Raw genomic sequence first — 22493 nt, 5'->3', positions numbered from 1 at the left:
CTTTTTGATGCAGTAGGGCAAGTTCCCCCCCCCCCCCCCCGTTCAGAGAGATTTCGGACACTATATCAAAGTATCCAATCCATAGCTTTTAGATTGCCAATGATACTACAATTTGAACGTTTATAGATTGAAACGCGACATTTTACTTGCTGATTTTCCTGACCTATGACATGTGATAATTCATATAATCTGTTTATTTGGCATTCATTTTGGACAAATCGAAGTGCATTGCCATGCAAAAGGGCAGACAATTGTTTGCTTTCCTGCTAGGCGTCTTGTCTTCTCCGGACATTGGCGATCAAGGCTTTCCATCTACTTCTATATCTGGTTCTTCGTAATATGATGTTGCTTCATACGATGTCTCCCTCTGCTTCTCTTTCGCTCAATATTTCTGTCAATTTTCTGTGCCCCTTTTTCATAATATTCCCGACAATGTGAAGTTGTCTCTTTCTTATGACGTTTAGAAGGGATCTATCGACACATGCCTTATTTAGCACTTCTGCATTTTATATCCTGTCGGTCTAAGGTATCCTAAGCATTCTTCTTAAGAACCACATTTCTGCTGCTTGAATTTTGCTGTCCAAGGTTTTATTTCACGTCCAGCACTCGCAGCCGTACAGGAGGACGGACCATACGTAACACTTCAAGTACCCGGATTTCAGTGGTTACTTTTAAATTTCGATTCCTCTGCACATTTCCAAGGCCAAGGCCGATTCTGCATACGTGTGCAGCTAAAGTGTATATGTAGACCGGGGTTCTGAAATTGGACACGTTGATCAATTTCGATTGGTAGACGATGGGAACTTTATGACAATATTTATTCCTTTATTTTTGTGTTCTCTCTCTTTTCATAGAGCTTCTATCGGAGTCACACCGATGAACATACCGATAGAATTTTCCTTATAGATAGGAAGAAGAAAAATCGGCGATTAAAAATTTGATCGCCTATTTCGCTTCTTTTCATCGGCTATTCTATCGGCTTTTTCTCCTCTGTACCTTTCATACTGGCCATTTCATCGGATGCGTCCGGATGCATCCGATGAAAATCAGGCCAGTTTGAAAGGGGTATGATCCTTTTTTTTTTTTATAGAAATCAACGAGTGCTCTAGCCTACCGTGCCAAAATGGCGGTACATGCACAGATGGACTGGCCATGTTCACATGCCAGTGCCGATTCGGATACTCAGGACTGACCTGCGAAATATGTAAGATTTATTTACAATTCTAAAAAATGCTTGTAGAGTTGTTTGCTGGGTTCGTAAACGAACGAACAAACGACCCAAAAGATCCACAGATACTTAAAAAATGGAGAATGCCACTGTACCGAATGCATTTTAGAACAAGAAGAAAATCACTCTCAACTTGATGAACATGCTTCATGAATAATTTGTGACATTGCATTTGAAAAGAATGATGATGATGTCGTACCTATCTTATTCAATCATGGTTTATTAAAGACATAAATGGCAATCATAGACTGAATTGTACATGCTCTTACAGTGCAGGTAAAATACAATGCAAGTATAAAATAACAACGTGAGTTCAGGAAAAATGGAATTTAATATAATGTGTTCAAGCATTATTTCAAATTTGATAGGTAGTGAAATATATACAGAATTTAAAATGACTGATTGATATTGCCTCATTGTTAAAAATAACATTATATTGCACATTTGTTAAGGTAATTATAAGCTTGGATTTGCATAGTGAAAGTTTAACATACGCGTGAGATTGGAAAGATGGCCTTTACGGAATGACATAAAAGGTATTTTTTTTTGGGGGGGGTCGGTTATTTGAATGTCCATATTTTATGATTTTGATGAACGGTTGATAAAAAAATCAGCTGTTGTGAAAGTACCTCATTTAAGTCTATACACCATATGATTTAATTTGGTTTATGACCATTTGCAAATGCGTCAACACCACTGTCTGTGGCAACAATGGACTAGGGATTTATTCCTTGGTTCTTTGTTGAGATAATCAAAACAAAATATGTATATTATATTGATTTTATTATTGTTAAAATCCGATCCCATGTTAGTCGTGGACGCCTGTATGAGTGACCCTTGCGAAAACGGATCTACCTGCGTCCATTATGGAGCTGACTTCATCTGTGTATGCGCACCGGGCTTTGAAGGAGATCTTTGTGACTTGGGTAAGATATAAAACATGTTAAAGAGGTAAAAATCAGGGTGTCACCAAAGGGGGGCGGGGGTAGGGATGAGACGCAAGTCTCTGTAAAACATTGTCGGAAGTTGTAGCTTTGAAATTTTGTTTCTGCTTTTGAATTTGGAGTTTGGAGTATTCTTCTCTTCCTCATTTTCCTCCATATTTTCCTACTCCGCCACCCCTTCCTCTTCTTCTGTTGCACCATTTTCCCCTCCTTCTTCTTCTTATTTCCCTTCTTTTCCTGTCTATCTGTCTGTTTCTCCCCCTCTCTACCCCCCCCCCCCTCTCTCTCTCTCTCTCTCTCTCACACACAGTGTCGATTGTTTGGTTGAAGTAGGGCAAGCTTCCTCCCGTTCAGATGCATGTGGAAATTACAATTGGTTTCATCTTTCTTCTTGGAAACTACCAAACATTCTGTCCTCTTCAGGATGAATGACAGCTAGCCTAGGTTTTCACTTTCGATGGCTACCTTATTCAGTAGTGCGTTTAACTTATACCTGCTTCCTGCAACTATAGGACAGCATAATTGGCATGATAATCTTAGGTTGTTAACGTTCTGGCCGTCAACTATAATACCCAACATGTCATATATTTTACGCATTGTCACCTCGCTATACAGCGAAATGTAAATGCGTGAAATTTCTTACATGAAATTGAATAACTGGGTCTAGCTGTCATTCAACCTGAAAAAGACAGTTACCATTACGCAGCCTTGCCGAACTCCTCTCTTGATCTCTGTACATGCATTAGCTGGTCACCCCTTTCTACCCCGATTGCAGCTTTCTGATCCCAGTACAGGTTCCTTATCAGCCGCAGATCCTCCCACTTAATTTCTGACCCACAGAAAACAGCCATTAGGTTGTCATGTCTTACTCTATCATAGGCCTTGGGCTATGCTATTTAAGCACTAATATGCATCTTTCTGCACCTCCAATGCTCTTTCAGTTAACACATACAGGGCAAACATAGCATTCCTAGTTCCAAAACTGTCTATAAATTCACACTGCACTTCTCATATCTCTGTTCGAATCTTTGATCTTACTTTCAGTAGGAGAACTCTCAGTATGAGCTTCGTGGCATGTCCTGTGTAGCTAAAAAAAAAAGCTACCTTGGAGACAGCTTCTGAAAGCATTGGCCATTGAGACTCATCCCCCCCCCCCTCCACCTGTTTACATGCTGAACCTATTTTTTACTGCCACTTTGTAATTTTCCTTTGGTTATTTTTCCTCTCTAACAAGGTTCAGTTCTAATCTCTGGCTTGCCTCCATCTTCTTCAACGTTCTAAGCCTGACCCGCATGTGACATATGATGAGCACATAGTCGCTGTAGCAGTCAGCTCCTGGAAACCAACTACCTCGATGTATAGAGTTCTGACATTTCCTGTTCATGGTGATATAGTCACTCCGGTTTCTGGACCTGTCGCCTAGACTTTTCCAAGTCCACAGTCGTCTGGTGGGGAAAAAAAAGTATTTGTAATAACTTGATGTTGACTTGTACACCACTCTATCCATCTCTCTCCTCTTTCATTTCTAGATCCAGGTCCATACTATGCCGTCAGCTCTACCGTGATCAACTTAAGCATGAACATCAACCATGCGGATAGTTTGCATTAGACTACTGTTGCGTACAGTGGCTGGATGACGGTCTGGTGTCACCTGTCCCACATGACAGTCACTATCGAGCACAGAATAATCCTTCTGATGAGAAGAAAAATTCTTTTCCCATTATGTTTACTTTTTAGATGTCTAGCCATTGTTATTCTTTGGAAAGATACTGCAGTGATTTGACATTGCCTTCTACAGGTTCCCCTTATTTAGGTGATATACTGCGGACCAATAAGCCATCACGGATCAGCAAAGATCCCCTCTTACTATACCGCGCTTCAGCAATTTAAGGAGGTCGCAATCCGGCTGAATCATTATTCACAAGCACTCAAGCACATGTAAGTATGACATGCTTATGAGTTAGGTACAGGTAAGGCGCTGAATGTCATCCCAGTATTCAAAAACAAGTTTCGCCAGTCCCCCCCCCCCCCCATACAAAGGCAGATCCAGGGGGCCGAAAACGCCCCTATTGAGAATAAATGACATTCTTTGTATCTTTTTCTCCTCCCCACTGAGAGAGCTAAGAGATGGGTAGCAGTATTCAAGATTTGAATGTGACCCCTCCTCGCTTCTCTGATAATCCTGAATCTCTCTGGTTATAAATGACCGCCGCACACTTTAGAGTTTCTGGCTCATCACAAACTATAAAGTATTTTGGTATTATTATTATTATTATTATTATTATTATTATCAAGCGTTCGTGAAGCTGCAAAGATGTACCTGTCACCAGGCGTATATCTAGCACTAGCGTATTGAAGAAGGGCAAGGGGGTGGGAGAGATTTCCCCTCTTGCAATTATTCCCGACCAAGAAAGAGAAACGCAGTTTTACTGGTTTTAAGCAGGTTATCTCACTGAGCGGCGAATGCCGCGTTGCGAACGTTGCGAATTTAGATTCGCCAACTTTTCTGACGAATGTTGGCGAATAGAGAAAGAGAGAAAGAGAGAGAGAGAGAGAGAGAGAGAGAGAGAGAGAGCTGTTGGTGGTGTTGTGCCTGCTTCTTTAAATGCATGATCTAATGCTTTAACATATTTCTTTCTTTTTCAAGTCATTGTTGTGATTTACAGGGAGACTGGTACAATGAATGCAACGATAAATTGACCATCGTGCAGACATCTACTGGTATGCTTTTGGGAAACTACATAATGGATGTCGAGTTGTTTACTAGCATGGCAGGTTAGTTTAAATGTTACAAATCTTTATCTCAAGTCAAGGTATTCTTAGCACTGGGTTTGAGTTTATTTCCAAATTTCCATTGTAAAGCGTCTACAAGGAGATGATTAAAAAAGTTGTCATGGAGTTTATTAAGACTAGGGCACTGCCAAATTAACAACTAATCGAAACTTATTTTTCGATTGATATCAATCACAACTCATATTAATACGACAGGGCCCACAGATAGGTTGAAATTAAAAGTCACCCTCGGATACAGGCCAATGGGAACACATATTATGCCCTGGGCACACGTTTGTCCTACGGACCAAGTATGCGGGTTTTCAGCTCGCACATTTCGTTTGTGACTCCCACGTTCCATCTCGATATGCCTCTCATATGTTTTGGTAGTCGAGCAAAGGGGCACGTATACAGTGAAAGAAGCTTTTTTTTGTAATCACTATGATTATTACAAAATCAGTGTTTTGTGTGGAACCAGTATTGTGATGGTTAGATTAAAAAGTGATGGATTGGATTTATTAATCCTTTCCCCTATACTCATTGATTATAGGATTTTACAGAAAACTCCAAAGATAGGTGTATAAATACAATCTTGTACACGGTATTGGATATTCATTAGTGTCGTGTTGTATATTCCTCGTAGATGACTGCATCCAGGAATGTTTCGTATAGCACCGAGCAACAAGGAGTTTTCAGTGAGTGTAACTGCTGTTAGAGTTTGGTTGGGTGAGTCAGGGTAGCCGAATATACATGTGAACCAGTATATATTTTGTGTTATTCTTGAGATAATAAATTATTTTGTTTCATATATGCACTTGAAAGCACTTATTATTACTTTATTAAGGTTGGTTAAATCAGGATGCACATGTTAGAGGAAAACATTGATTACATAGTGTCTCTTGTCAAGAGTTAAGAGTTGTCTATGTTAGTTTATGTAACATCTACATTTTATCTTAGTTACTTGGATTCTAAATGAGATTAGTGGAGTAACATATGAAATGGTATATTAAAGAGTTGATGATGGGGGAAACGGTTGATTGATATTTTTGAGACTGATTAGTCTTAGACACACAGTTTATTATAATCATAACAGGTTGACATTCTTCATTATTAGACAAATTGCATGATGGTAAAGTTGAAATTATTATATTGGTATTTAAAACCAGACCGGTGTGTTAGATTATGATTGTGTATCATTGATGTGAACAAATTGAATGTGAACATGTAGTTATGATCGTTCTTTCTTTTCGTTCTTTTCTAGATCTGCACTTGCGGAGGTTCTTGTTTGTATATATCTACAGCCAATAAAAAACTTCTCAACTCTACATCTTGAGTCAACGTGTTTTTGTGGTAGTGCCTGTTCTGAAATATCCCCCCCCCCCCCTTTTCATTTTTTTTTTACCAGACTGCGACATAATATTATCCTCTTGCGAAAATGGTGTTCAATATTTAGTTATGGAGCTTTATTTGTGTCGCAGAGATGAATTTCGAAAAAGATATATTAACACTTTAGATAGCTTTGTCTAAAAAATTGTCTAAAGACACCATATTTGTAAAATGTCGTTAATGTGCATTTCTTGTTTATTAGCCAGACCATGGGTCGCGGACATGCACGTTGGTCACAATGTTTATAATCACGGAATCTTCGAGTCGGATTCCTGCCAATATAATATGGTGTCTCATTTGTCGTCTGCACTCTGCAGCAAATTAAGCTTTGTGACTCTTCTCGCTGATTCCTCAAATAAATAAACTCAAACATTTCAAAGAGCACAAGTGTTGCATGCCAAGGTAGAAGATTAATGGCGTCTAAAATAGAGGTATTATTTTTAGTGTGTTGCATCATTGCGATTAGGAAGAGAATACCATCAGACGAGACAATGTTTACATTCAGAGTCGGAATTTAGAGTCCCGCTGGAAGAAAACAGGTAGTTGGCCGGGATGCCATTGTGCCTTAAATCTCGAACAATTCGCCAATTTTCAATCGTGCTCAGTTGGGAATCATACTGAAAACGAGAATGGAACAAGGAAGAGATTTAGGTACTTATGGTCTAAACAAGCGAGGCATTCAAGCATATAGTGTAACATTGGAAATTGAATTCTCGCTCATTTGTCACTGTTTTAGACAAACTGAATTAGAAGGATGTTTGCGCAGCCCTTTCCAGTGCACTAAATTTCATTAAAAAAATTCCCATTTCTCTTATTTAGTTAAGTCTTTACGCTCAAAATTGTTCGATTAGCTCCGCATACACATTTCCATGAATACGAGGGACGTTGTATAATAACGTTTTTTTAGTCAACGAATCCCAACAGAGTTTGAATTCCGGAAGACATACACACTGAATGTTGATAAATTACATGAATCGTTCATGTTAAGCTCAACCGTGGTGAGAGAGAAAGAGAGATAGGGGGAGCGAGAGAGAAAGAGATTGGGAGAGAGGGAAAGAGAGAGAGACACACACACACGCGCACACACACATACAGATATGGAGAGAGAGAGAAAGAGAGAGAAAGGGAGAGAGAAAGAGAGGGAGAGAGAAAGAGAGAGGGAGAGAGAGAGAGGGGAGAAAGAGAGAGAGAGAGAGACACACACACACACACACATATACACATAAAGAGAGATGGAGTGAGAGATGGAGAGGGGTCGCGATTGCGAAATAAAATAACACCGTCTTAAATTCCGGATGGGCTAGCAGAGGCGGCGCTTGGGGGTGCCCCTTTTTCTTTGAAAAAGGTACCCGTTCCACATTCTTATAAGTGTCCCCTTTACCTGATATTACAATTGCCCTTTTTACCTTGACACATCCTCCTTTTCTTTTCTAATAATGTGCTTTTCTCTTTTGATAAGCGCTCCTTTTCTTTTTCACCATAAAACGTGCCCCCCCCCCCCCCATTTAAAGCGATTAAGAGCAATTTTTTTTTTAATTTCCCAAAGCTACGCTCGCTCGCATTGATAGTTGATATAAATATATCTCTTATTAAAATGTCTTTGCAGTCTTACATGATTAGATTGTGCACGAGACCCGTTCAGGATTGTGCTCTGTTTTTTTCTGTTTAAGATGTTATTTTCACACGGCGACCTCACAAATTTTAGAATCTTTTAACAAATGAATATTTAGAATGTTAGACCATCGCACCCGACTGCAAAGTAATATTCTTAACCCTATTTAACTGGGCTATTTCAGACGGGGTTTTTACTGGGGGGGGGGGGGGATGACCCTATCCACTCGACCACGACACCATCATTAACGCTTATTGTCGGCGAATTAAAACAAAATTAAAAAAGAGTCCCGAACTAGACTACCGAGCGAGAAGATTTTTGAATTTGTATTAGTCTAAACGCTGCACTCTTTGGACCTCCAGAGCCTAAAAGTGTATTGCAGTCTTTAGTCAGTATTTGCTAAACGATTAAAAAAAATAATAACTTTTTCAAACTTTCCGCCTAAAAAAATAGAGGGTAACGTGCCCCCCCCGCACCCCCCCCCCCCCCCCCCCCACCGGATCGCCGCCCCTGCCAACATGACTAAGGCAATTATAGATAAATGGAAAAAAACAGAGAAAATGGGCAAAGGAGATTGAGATTAAGTTAAATTTTCTGAGGTGACTGCACAAAAGTGGGTCAAAGGATGAGCAAGCAGTCCCTTTGCTCTTACACACTTTCAGACACATTCTTCTAACAAACTTCTCTCATCCCCCTCCCACACGCAGATTAACAGATTAATGAAATAATTCGTATCGAGGCACATCACATAGATGTATGCATAATACACTATGAACTTGGCGGACAAAGAAAGAGGGCAAAATATACAGTTCCTCAGGTAGACGAAGGAACATCCTTTCACTGCTATTATATACAAAATGTGTAGAATAGGTGAATAATATGTGACACCTGTTCTACACATGTTTACGTAATAGCAGTGAAGGAATGTTCCTTTTATCTACCTGAGAAACTGTATATTTTGTCCTCTCTCTTTGTCCGTCATGTTCATAGTGAGATTTGGTTACATTACGAAAATGGTATATTATGGTAAACTTTTTCGGGGATAGCACTAGAACAAGATGACCCCCAAATATTCACAGATCTTTGATACATGGAGACTTACGTATGTCCCACTGTGTGCATGTTGGAATAATCATTACCAAAGTAGTAGAGGTTGATATGAGTTGATTTTTTTTTTTTTTTTTTGCCAAGCTAAACATATCAAAATACAGTAGTACAAAAGACATGAGAAAGGGCATATAAAGAGATATTTGACAGGATAGCCCATGAAAGATCCAGAGCGGTCACGTACATTGTATTTACATTTAGGTGCTTCTAGAACACCTATTTTGTTTGTCCTCTTGAAAATAACACTTCCACCTATTATCATAAAAAGTACTGCCAGTGCAAACTTGAATAATGATTATATAACTTTCATGAACACGTATCCACCATCGTCGCGATGGGTTTTATTGTTTTATACAAATTACCTTCATCTTTATCTTATTTTACTAGTACTAGTATGTCTAATCCATAGTCTAATGATTATGCACTACAATATATATATATATATATATATATATATATATATATAATGGAAATATCGCAGATTCTGTATATAATATGAAAATCAATGGTACAAGTACAAACTTACAGTATTTATTTTATTTACAGCAATGTCCATGTAGATTTTGGCTGGTACGGGAACGTCTATACTCAACAAATCACTCGACATAGCTAGGGGATATCTTAATCTTGTCTTAGCCTAAAAAGCTGACATATCCGATGTAATTATAAAGCATTAAGTAAAACAGATTAATAAAGACAATAATAGTGGTAATAATGATAATAATAATATCAATATTATCAATAATGATAATGATAAATACGTAAAAAAAAAAATATTAAACGAATAATATTGGGGTTTTTCTGTAACGTATTTCAGGACAGAAAAGCTCTTTTAATATACTTTAAAATTTAGAATTTACAATAATTGAAAACAATTATCAGGAATATTTTAGAAAATACAATCAAAACAGTATTTTGGGCATTAAAATGGAATCGGAATGTCCATCGGCCATTCTCATCTAAACAATATTCATATTGCAGCAACAAGTAGCCTACTTCAATCGTGGCTGCAAAACTTGTCTACATGTTATTCATAATGCGAATGTGTCCGTGACTCAAACTGTTATTACTTCGTTATTTTTTGCTATCGAAATCAGAAATCGATATTTTGTATTTATTTCGGGAACCTATAATTTACAAGCTGTGCTACTAAGTAGGTTCCTCATAATTTCACATCATCGATTCTCTATGTGAAATGTTTAACACTGTTTTGTGTATTTTCTTGTTAAATCTTATGCATGAGACAACCTTGCTATGTGAAATGTTTAACAATGAAGCAAACTAAACAAACAAACATACTACCCCTCTACAACCCTTTCGTGTTATTGCATATGATTATGTTTATATAAAAATGTGTCAATTAATCATTCAAACAAACACTTCCGCACTCACACAATGCATTATTGTGTATCAACCTATAATGCTCATTCATACAACATAATTCCAACAAGTCAGATAGTCCCTACCATCGAGAGCAAATAACAAATTACAAAGCGTTTTAATAAAATTCCAGAGGGTTTCATTTATGTACAGCAAGATCGCTAGGACTTTAAACAAATTAACTTCAGGCAATTTTAATAAACTTGGGCGTTACACATTGAAATGTAGGAACACGAATAAGCCATATTACGTAATCTGAACATAATTTCGATAGGCAATGCATTGGGGTTTAGAAATTACCTTATTTAAATCAAAGTCTATCATGTCTACTATCATTTTCTGGCTATTAGTGACAAGAGATACATCGCTCGCACATGAATCTTCACAGCCTGATGGATTTTTTTTTATCTAATTTGAGTTTTCAAAAGATGGATTGGTATGAGATATGGGAGACGAAGATTCAAACATAGGTTGGGAGCCTCCAGTCCCACTGGTAGATCCTGGTGTTCGTCCAGAATTTCCGTGGGACTCAGCGCCGCCACCTTCCCGCAACAGTGCACAGCAAATACAACGGCGCCACTGCTTCCTGATGGTCTCCTTTCGAAGACAATAGAGGACGAAGATGAAGAAGCCTTGCAAGGAGTTAAAGATGATGAAGAGGAGTTCAGTGTAGTCCAAATTGATCAGGGCCAGGTATCCAGTAGTCCAGGTGAAGCCAAGCAGGAGCAACATGGCGATGCCATTCTGGATCCGTTCTAGGGTCTCTTGACGATCGGTCTTGCAGTGCTTCTTCACACGTCCTGCCAATCGTGCAGAACTTTTCAGACGACACATTGCCAGGATGAACACAGTGATATTGATGATGAGGATGATAGCCATTGGGGCCAAGAGACCACCAATGAGGGGCCATTTCCGGATGTAACAACTGTGGATGGAGATAAAGAGAAAAGTGAGCATTGCTTGGAGAAGACTCCAGAAAACAAGGTTGACCTCGCATTAGTATAATTAATCAGTACCCTAGTCATGATTGTCAAGCACAAGCAATGTTGTTGTTTCCTCTATTCCAGAGCTGTATTAGAGCCATTCTGCCGACACAAAATAATAGGAGTATTCTGTTTGAACTTCGATACATAGATACACGCGAAGTGAATGCAGTTATAACTTTTCATCAATTACCATTTTTTCGCAAGATTCCTCATGTACAAATATGGCTCAACTTACTAATCTTCTTCAGCATAATAGTTCATAGTGATTCCCCCAGTTGCAGCAACAATCACAGCCGGGATACCTGAGTTTCAAAAGAAAATAATTATATATATTTTGAAAATAAGACAATGTTCCTGTTATACTAGCTCCATTGCTTTATACACTTTGGAGTAAATAATACGAAATTATACAAGTAATTTTTTTTTAAATAAAAAAAATACGAGAATAATAAAACAAAGAAATAGAAAATGAATAAATAATCAAACAAATAAACAAATAAACAAACAAATAATAAACAAAAACTGAAGGTTGCCCAAGGCGTTTTTCGCTTCAAACAATGTGGTCCTGATTATTCAGGGGGTGGGGAGGGTGAGGGTAGGGTTTAGAGTGTAGAGTTTAGAGTCATCTACGTCTGATACTAATCCACAACTCAACACTCGATTAGTACACCGTCACCCGACGATCAGGTAAAGACATATGATATATATGGAGAGAGCAAAGGTTCAGGCCAATGCACAACATTAACGCGCGACAGTCTAGAACAAAGGCAAAATTTGATTAGCCTCGGTAGGTAAATGGGAAAACACCTCTAAGAGTAATACCAGCAGCCGATGCCATTCTAAGGGTGCGGTGAGTTGGGATGGCGTGGCTATCCTCCTTTAACAAGACAAATAGTACAACAGTGATTAAAGGAATCAAGTGTAAAAACAACCGCTGTCTGTTCTTGAAAAGTCTGTGGTGATCCTTAGCGTCATCTAGACACCAATACAGGTCACGTCTCTTGTAATTGTTTTCTTTAATAATACGCACTAGATGTGTATTATTTTGTTGTATTATCAAGAAAAATCAATAGTTCTTACCCCATCCTACAATCGAAGCTTTGATCATAAACTTCGGGATGTAAGTATTAAACACTTTTACGATGACCAGATAAGTGTTAAACCCCTCAATGCCCATCCACGTAAGCGAAGAGAGCACGAAGTAGTGGACGAGTGCCGCCAGGACGGTACACGGTATCAACTCGACCTCGGCATGCTTGAACTCCGTGTCGAGAGCGATTATGGCGAGGGAGACGGTGTACAAACAGAGCAGGGTGGTGCAAAGACAGATGAAAATCTTGTGAGTCTGAGATCTTCGTATCTTCCTGTTGATGAAAGATATTATCGTAAGTACGTTTTGTCTGGCTAGTTTTCTTTTTTCTTCCTAGAAATAAACGAAAATTCTTTGATCTGATTGTACTACAAAGGGCAGTTCCTTGCCATGTAAACTGTATACGACATAATTTTAATAATACGATCGATTTAAAGTGCAGCTAATGCAATATACTGCCTCACACTGTAGTAAAAGAAATCCTAAAGTAACACACAACCAAAACTTATTCAAAAGGATTCTTAGAACAGGTGTGTCTCCAATAAAACTTTGAAAACGGCCACAGACGGGGCTTTTCTTATGTCCCGTGGTAAGCTATTCCAAAGCTTTTGAGAGACACAACAGAAGCAGACTGGTGAAAGTTTGCATAAAAAAGGACCCCTACCCCCCTCCCTCCACAAAAAAATAATAATGATAATAATACAATTTATTAAGTAACAATAATAATAATAATTATCCTTTTTAAAAAAAATTGCAAAGGATGTTAGGTGCTCCATATTTGCTTAAAATCGATAATGTCACTGTGACGTAGTACCGGACAAATTCTCCATTTGTTTAAACACAGAAAATTTGTAAATTGTCACTTTGTTCAAAATGCATGAATCAGGAGGGTCCTTCTTTTTAGAGGACCTATAATATGCTATCCATATTATGTTTTGAGAAGTGCCCCGAGGGAGAAGTCATTTAGGAGCAAAGCAGAAATTAATCATGTTTGTGTACACGACAAATTCCACTTACCAAATTGCCAATCTGAGATTCACATATATTTTGTGATATTCATAACTCCCTTATGATAGGTCATGTTTCTTCAAGCTGTCACCATTCTGTTTCTCTTATTTGTCGGCTTTCGTACAAATCGGAACTGTTTGATTTTCCTTTAATTGCCTTAAACATCATCTATTGAAATATGTGAACATTCAAATGACGTATTACGTAATCAGAATAATCATTATTCCTGAGGCATATAAGCCGGCATATAAACTTTAAAATGGGTGCCGAAAATACCATTGACTTGAAATCGCTGTACTGATATACATCACTCATTCCGTTCGAAGATTCACTAACAACTCTTTTATTTTCAATCGCTTTTGTACATTATCATGATTATTTAGGATTTTTTTCTGTATAAATTAATTGATTTAGATTGATTATACCTTTCAAATAATTGTTTTGGGGGATTGGGAAGGGCTGGTAGAAAAGAACAGCCACAAACATTTTGACTTACTTGACACTAAGATAGGACGCGATAGCGATGACCAGACACACACATGATATAGCACACCCAATGATACTCAATAAACGGAGTGCAGGTTTCGGAGGTTTGTCCTCTGCATATATGTCCTTCAGCGTAAAACGTGTACAGGAGTAATGAAATAAGATTTACTACAGTAAAGAATTAATAAATCTGTATACACATTCTGAACTTCGATCATTGATAACAGGCTTAAAAGTAACAGGTGAAATCTGCTATTGGGTTTGAAGCGCGTCACGCCATTCAATTTTATCAATCCTAATTGTAAACATTGGGATGAAGACAATACCTTCTTACTAAATTACACTTTATTTACATTATCTCCCTATTCCCAGTCCAGGACCTCATTGAAAGTAAGTTAACCGTGTATTGCTCTGCACTTTGTACGATTTACAGTATAGCTTTTCAAAATGAACACATCTTTGTTCATTGTTTTGGTTTAAAAATTGTGAAATCGAATTTCAAGTCTGTTTCATTTGCAAAACGGTCAAGATAAATGACCGATAAAGTGAATTATCCAACATTTTAAGAAATAGGACATGTAGCCTGGTACTAGTCATTTCTATCTCAGCCTTTCTTTACAAACATTGACCCAAATAGTATGTCATAGTCATGTCTTTGCAATTGTCGAAATATAATGTAGTGCAGTTAATAGATTATTAGCATGTTCATATGCATGTGCTTCTTTCCTTTTGTCTAGCACAATCTTTTACGCTTCCTGCAAGTTTCGAATTCTAATCTCTATTAATATTAGGGTGATTCAGATAGTTTTCTTGCAAAGTTTTGTTAAGCAGGTGAAGGCAATATTTTAGTAGCTTTGGTATAGAATGAACCCTAGTAAGATTTTATATTGGTCACTTGAAGCTTAGGATCTTGAGAAGGAAGACCTCTGAGCCCTAATGTCTTTAATAGAGCAGCCACAGCAGCTAGCCTGCTAGTGGTTTGATGGCTTCAGCTAGGCCAACAGAGTGGGTGACGGCAGCATTCTTGGGCTGCACCTTTTGAAACTGGGAATGGCAGTTTCTTGTGTTTCTAGCTTGCACCAGACTTATCTGTACTGCACACGGGCTGCTCCTGTCTTCCAAGCGTTCACACACCAGTTAAACTGTAATTGAATTCTAGTTATTTCTTTTTTGCAGTAATTTAATTAAGCAAATTATCAGAGACATTAATTAATGGAGAAATAAGATTAGCTTGGAAAACGAGAATTTATCTTGATAAAGAGAGGAAAAGAGATGTGGGAGTGTCGTGGTCGAGTGGTTTAAGGCGCTTGACTGTAGATGCGAAGGTCGAGGGTTCGAATCCCGACACGGCACTAATATCCTTTGGCAAGATATTTACCTGCACTTGCTACTCTCCACCCAGGTGTTAAATGGGTACCCGGTAGGATGCGAACGTTCATGTGGTTGAACGAGCAATTGTGCGCCTGTAAAATGGCGACTGGCTGGAATGCTCCCCAGGGAGTGGAAAATGTGCACACATTGTGTGCGGGTAAGCCTGAATCCGATGACCGGGATAATAATATATCTGTAAAGCGCTAAGGTACATCGTTGGATCGGTGTATTGAGCGCTATATAAAAAACCGGATTATTATTATTATTGGATGACGATTATTGAATGGCTTTTTTGACCTGAAGTCTTTAATTGTAAATCATATATAGTTTTGCATATGTAATATTATCCTTGACAGAAAAGGGAATGTTTCTTATTTCAAAATGAATGCTGTTTAGTATCATCTAGTTGTTGCATGTTATATGATACCAGCAATATGAAGATATTTTATGAAACTAGAATAGAAGTTACAATTTTACATTTTGATTATTCTTGGAATAATTAGGGTTATCATAAACAGCATACAAGAGGAAATTGTATTTTGTTAGAGATAGGTAGTTTGTATGCAAAAAATGTTAAACATGTGGAAGGAATCACAAACCACTAAAACGGCAAAGTTTGTCAGGTGGTCGCAGGCGCATGTGTAGTATTCATCACTGAAGCTTCTGACGGCGTTATCAAGTAACAGTTGACATCCCTCCATAGACCATTTAACAAGATTAAACTCCCAGAAGTTACAAGTAGGATAACGTGAGTCGGGCTGAAATCAGTAAATTATTTGAACAAATATGTAACTTGTTAGAGACATGCGGCTCACAACCACTGGCAACAGAACTTAGCAAATGCCTGTTTACGACATGTATAGCACATAAGTATAATCAATATATAGGCCTATCTTATGTTAGGCATCTAGGTTTTATCATACACTGTCGCTCATGAAGTTGGAATATTTTTGTTTTACCCCAATTTACGGAATTATTTAAAAAATAATTTAAAAATAATAGATCTAGATAATAGTATACATTCTCAGATTTTATTGAATAATAATTTGACAATGTGTGTTTTGCGTGACTGCTAAAGTATGTGTATGCTTCTATGCTTATCAACTAGGGGACCTACGCCGTTAAGTCATACATGACAGTAATGAGGATTAATGCCCCCAAAAAGGGCACTAATATATAGCACATCGACACGGTTTTGATCATGGGGCCTCAAAGTTACGAGGCCATTGCTTTGTCACTGAACCATGACTGAACGCAGCGGGGGCTAGGGTAGGGGGCATAAAAAAAAAAACCTCTGTGTGCCCAAGCCTTGAGCCATAATGCATGGCCACCCAGAGGATTTGTTTATGTTGGGGACCGGGGTAAAATGCAATAAATTAGTGAAAATGTATTGCATTTTCTGTGTTTTTTTTTATTTATGGAAACTGCCTCCTACCCTAGCCTTGTTTCCAAGTGATTCTTAGGTTGTTATATTTTCTAACATGACGTAATTTACGTAATACCTCAAGCTCACACTACAAGTTCAATGCACTACAGTACACCGCCGCACAGTGGGCCAGGGAGAAACCAAAGTGCGCTAAAACTCATTTTTGGTGATTTATTTTTTTCTTGCCCAGTTGAAAGGTAAGACATTGAGGAATACCTCAGTAAAATATTTAATTCCGGTATGCACAATAAGAGTATAAATTTACTCCTTCAAACAGCAAAATCCTACATAGATATTCACAGTTTTTTTGCAAAAGTAACTTATTTTATGAATCTTTCGATTTAACATGAAGTTTTTAAGTTATTGATATGAGTTGCTCTCATATTTTCATAGTTAATTTCGTTGCATGAATGGGTTGAAATTGATAGAAGCACAATCTTCATGATATATTAAAAGGTAATTCAGTGAAAATGGACTAATTTTTTTTTTTATTTCATTTTTTTTATAAATCCAGAGGAAATGTTAGAGCCGATTTCCCTTGTCACATTGCCCCGAAAAAAGGTGTTTTGGGGGTCCGCGGCTGAATCATGAAGGATTCGCGGTAATAAATCATGGCGCGTGGGGGCGCGTGACACTTGTTTTGACGCCGCGAACCAAAAATAAACACATTTTTCGGGGCACTGTTGCAAGAAAAACGGCTCTAACAAAATGACGGGCAGAATCAGGCAGCCAAATCTGGAATCAACTTAAAGCTTAGACATCAGAGAAAATGGTGGTACTAAAATTTAAGCGGAAAGTCCAAACATTTCCTCGGGATTTATAAAAAAATGAATCCCCAAAATGAGTTTTGGCGCACTTTGGTTCCTCCCTGGCCCAATGTGCGCCGCCGCAGCGCGAAATATGAAATTGCAATAAATTTGTATTCGTCAATATGGCAGCTTCAACGAGCTGATTTGCTTCGTTCGTTGAGGAAGAATTGGACAAACTGATTGATGAAAAAGATTCCCGTTCTACTTAGAAAGTCATCAATGTTGCTGAGAATGTGCTGAAAGCTTACAGTGAACTTACAGGATTTACACTTTCGGAAACAATTGCAGCAACTGAACTGAGTAACTTTCTTCGATCAATTTATGCTGAGGTTCGTAGATCGAATGGAGAATTGTACAGTAAGCGGTCCATTATAACACTGCGATATGGATTGCCGAGACATTTCAGAAAAGTGAGTGCTTTCGGTCTTGACATTGTAAATGACCCACAGTACAAAGAAGCTGATGACATGTTTCACGCCGTTCTTGTAAAACTAAAGAAGGAAAGAAAAGGGTCTGTTGATCACAAAGATCCCATTACAAAGGAGGATTTTTGTTTATAACAGCAAAGGATGTAAATACTTCCCACGGGCTTCAGAACAAAGAATTCATCGACATTATGATGCATTTGTTCAATTGTGGGAGAGACAACTTGCGCAGTTAACAAGTAAGGATGTATGAAAATCATAAGCCGGACTGTCCTGTTGAATCATTTCTTAGGTATGTTTCTCATCATAATTCAGTATGCAGTGACTTTTTTCAGCGTCCAAAGACGAGCGTGGAAAGCAAAGAGCAAGTGTGGTACTGCAATTCTCCCGCAGGCAAGAACACTTTTGGTGAGAAAATAAAGAAAATATATCTTGAAGAACAGACATCAAAAGTCTACACAAACCACATCTATTCATGTCCTAGACGCTAGTGGATTCGAAGCCATACACATAATGTCCGTATCCGGACACAAGTCCGAAAGTAGCATCAAGCACTATTCCTATATCAATGAAGCAAAAAAAAAACCGCATGAGCAGATGTCTTTCATCAATGAGTGATGAAATAGCTGGCCTATCTACAGCACCATCCACTTCTGCTAGCATTCATCCCGCTATTACTAGTCCAGGACCAGGACCAGGACCAAGTACTAGTACTACTACCGTGGTACTGCAGCTCTAGTGTCGGTACAACACACAGAAGAGACTGCATCGTCACAAAACTCACACTCTTAGTCATCACCACAAATAGATGTTTTATCTAACAAGCTAGCCTTGGAAAAGAAGCGGCAGTACAATTGTTATAATTATAATGTCAACCTTTACAATTAATCTGATTTTGACTAAATTATCTAGACAATAGACAGAGACAAGAAATAACTGGATTTTTCAGTATTTTCGTGTTTCAATCCAAACTTTTACTGCGGAGTTGGAATTTGCCGTTTATTTTTCTTTAGTTTAGAGCTTGTTTCTGTTTAGAAATACTGTACGGTTGGAATTCACCACAAATTTGCGGATTTCTTAATATCTGACACTGCCACTGGAATCAAGAAGGCATTCTTCAATTAGGCCTATCTTAGCATCTACAGCACAATAATAATGGTAATAATTTCACGATAAATTTGCGGATTCCTTAACGTCCGACACTGCCACTGGAATCAAGAAAGCATTTTACAATGAATTAGGCCTAGAATGAAACTAAGAATGGTGAGTCGGCAACAATTCCCTAAATTTTTATTACCTTTTTTTCTTCTATTTATCTTGTTTTGTATCTGATATAGGTCGTCATAATATAATATTGACTTTTTCCTTCGGGAACAATATAAAATTTCATTTCCCTTGAGGTGTTATATTTTTCCTCAGCGCGCAAAAATATAGCTCCCCTCGAGGATTTAAAATGCTATATTGCCCCTCTAGGCAGTCAATATCTGTATAATGTTTAGTGTTAGGGCTAGAGTTATAGGTACAGTCTTTGGTCCAAGACCGAAGTTACGTATTTTGTTAATAATGGGATATTGACATCAGAGCATTTATCACCGGAGCATTTGTCTACTCTCCAGTGCACCTCATACCATGCTTACCTTGAATCTATAGAAAGTGATATTGACACGCTCCATGAGATTCTCTATCTTCTGTCCGCCGATTGTTAAGGACACCACTGGAGTATTAATCTCACGGTTGAACTCCTGTGTCTCCCGGTTGAGTAGAGCAAGGCTCGGTGAAGGAAACATGGCATCATTGGCGTACACAACGAAAGCAACCCTGAGAGACCCGATAGAGCTTTTACCCGTCGTTTCCCAAGGACCACTTGACACTCCTGATGCGGTAGTTGTGCCGAGATTGTCTCCATTGGTAGTGTTGTTAGAACTTGATGGGACTTCCGTGACCTCTAGAGTAGTGAAAACTTGGGCTACCTCGATGGGTACAACAACCCTGGCAAAGGTGTCTCTTGGGACAGAATCAGTAGGTGTGTCTTGGTGTGTTTCTACCATGATGTCACTGTTGCTCAAGGAACCGGTGTCCATACTTAATATGGTGACCACTATGCCGTCTCCAGCAGTTTCTGAAGGGACGTCAATCACCTACAGGTATGTGTATGCAGTTATAAGTATGCAATTATCGAAATATTCGATATTATTGCTATAAACATTGAGCACACTTTTAGAACAATACACCAAATTTTCACAAAATCATAATTTACACACACGTTCACGCGTTTTAAAATATGATACGTTTTGGAGGTGTTTTTTTTTTTTGCCTTTGTTTAATGGCATCGTTTAACAAAGTTGAATCTGAGATGCATGGCCTATACGTGTTATCAGTGTCTGTGATATGGTATAAAATTGAAGACCCCAAAAAATTGCGCTTCAAAATGATCAAGAAGTGCATCAAAAAAGTAAACATCTATGAGTGACCGGTTCTACCATACTCGTTTTCCCCAATAGACTGTAGTGTTATGAAAACCGATAGGAAAAAGTAAAATTTGATTTCGATTTCTAATTATAAATATCTTGATAATCAGACAGGCGATCGGCTTGTAAAAATCATGGGGTTCCTGACTGACCTAAATGTTTAAAACTATCATTGCAGCATTAGCTAAATCTAGGATTTTGTTTCAAAATCTGAGGTGAAGTTACCCAATCACCCCCCCCCCCCCCCAAAAAAAAAAAATAAATAAATAAATAAATAAATAAATAAATAAAATTAAAAAAATAATATATAAATAAATAAAAAATAAATAAATAAAAAATAAAATAAAATAAGAATAAAAATAATCGCGATTCAAAATGATCAAGAAGTGCCTCAAAAAAGGAAAACAGAAATATGTTAGTGACCGGTTTTACCATACTCATTTTCCCCAATAGACTGTAGTATTATGAAAACCGTTATCTTGATAATCCGACAGGCGATCGGCTTGTAAAATTCATGGGATTCCTGACTGACCTAAAGGTTTATAATTATCATTACAGCATGAGCTTAATCAAGGATTTTGCTTCAGAATCTGATGAGACAAAGTTACCGGATCCCTTTAAGGTCTAATTTACCTGAACTGCTATATACAGTCTTATAAGTCAATGTGGGCTTAAACGATGTACAGATTTGTGACAGTTAAAAGGTCTAGTTTACCTGAACTGCTATATTAGGATAAGCTCTGTCAAGCGTGCCGTTGTTAATGTCGACGGTATTCAACTGAGATTCCAAGACCTGGACGATAAGGGCAGCATAATTGCCATTCTCTTGGGCAGAGGCTAGCACATCCACGTCGACAAACATCACGTTGTTTACTATTCCAACTATAAGACCGGTTACCTATGAAAGACAAGGTAGATATCATTACACAACAAAAGAGATGAGACTTTCTGCGTTCATTACAAACGAGACACGTCAAAACATCACAAGACGTAATTGGAGACACGAATGTGCAGGGTTCAGAGAATACGTTGAGCTTCTTATTTCAGACCCTTTACTATAAGTTAGGTTTGATAGATTGTTTTTTACCTGACTGCTATGAAGGATGCGAATGCTTGTAAGTACGCAACCAGGGACTTGGTTATGATGATTTGATAATTCCTGACCAATCAATAGACACTAGTTTATCGTCTTTGTTTCGAACCCCGGTTCTCCAGAAGACGTTTTAACCCCTGAACCACTGCGACTCTATCTTCTAATACTATTATAAAGTATACAATCAGATTTATCATTCATCTTGCAGCGCATAATTGTCGATAATGATATTGAGGTCTTCCTCTCCCACACTTAGCAATACCGATGTGTTTGAACATGCACACTTTTGCTTTCTTTCTATACACGTAAAATGATTTGGTTCGATAAGATAAGGTACGTGAAGGGAAGGTAAACCATTAACTCATTAACTCACATTTGTATCAGAGTTCTGGTCAGCTAAGAGCTGCAGGATCTCATACAGTAAGCCAATGTCAATAACGGTAATGTCCTCATAGTTCTGGGTTGTTGTGAAAACTTCTTCAGCAACATTAGCATCATATATCCCATTCTTCAAGTATAAAGAGACACACATATCAGGGGTTAGTAATGTTAACTACAAAACACATCAACTCTTTGATAGCATAAAAACGTTAGATGAGCGTGGGCATCTTCTTTTGCAGACCTCGAAATTTACTTGCAGTGGCAAGGAGATTTTAAGAAGGAAGGAAGGGGCGGGGTCTGGACTATATTTTGTCATTCTAGACTGATGGATGGGTAGGGCTGACGAATGAGCATGGATGCTATCAGTTTTTCTTATATTATATAAATGCACATTTAAGATAGAATTGACGGATAGAATACTTAATTTACCTCATGGGGGGGGGGGGCATGGTTGGTGACGTAATCGAAGTTCCCTACAACCCTGTGAGAAGTTTTTACGTAAGAATGCACAAATTACATTT

At 38.1% G+C, this 22493-nt stretch overlaps 1 protein-coding gene and 1 long non-coding RNA gene across 2 annotated transcripts; one reads left to right on the top strand and one right to left on the bottom strand.

Moving 5' to 3' along the window:
• Nucleotides 1-4693: 4693 nt before the first annotated feature.
• LOC115923651 lies at nucleotides 4694-6249 on the top strand. The gene is made up of 3 exons (XR_004064032.1): nucleotides 4694-4947; nucleotides 5588-5670; nucleotides 6206-6249. It is a non-coding gene; the product is annotated as an uncharacterized LOC115923651 (long non-coding RNA).
• A 3282-nt stretch (nucleotides 6250-9531) lies between these two features.
• LOC105439471 (adhesion G-protein coupled receptor G2-like) lies at nucleotides 9532-22309 on the bottom strand. Its single transcript, XM_030984784.1, has 8 exons — nucleotides 21965-22309; nucleotides 21214-21396; nucleotides 19668-20168; nucleotides 15970-16128; nucleotides 14010-14125; nucleotides 12496-12779; nucleotides 11651-11717; nucleotides 9532-11354 (listed from the first exon to the last, which is right to left on the bottom strand). The coding sequence occupies exons 1-8, from the start codon at nucleotides 22121-22123 to the stop codon at nucleotides 10838-10840; spliced, it is 1986 nt and encodes a 661-aa protein (XP_030840644.1). The 5' UTR covers nucleotides 22124-22309; the 3' UTR covers nucleotides 9532-10837.
• Nucleotides 22310-22493: the final 184 nt, after the last annotated feature.

This window comes from Strongylocentrotus purpuratus, unplaced genomic scaffold (genome assembly GCF_000002235.5).
Source record: "Strongylocentrotus purpuratus isolate Spur 01 unplaced genomic scaffold, Spur_5.0 spur5_scaffold_14, whole genome shotgun sequence".
Classification (NCBI taxonomy): Eukaryota; Metazoa; Echinodermata; class Echinoidea; order Camarodonta; family Strongylocentrotidae; genus Strongylocentrotus; species Strongylocentrotus purpuratus.
Note: the sequence above shows the minus strand (reverse complement) of the source record. Positions and strands in the feature narration are given on the sequence as shown.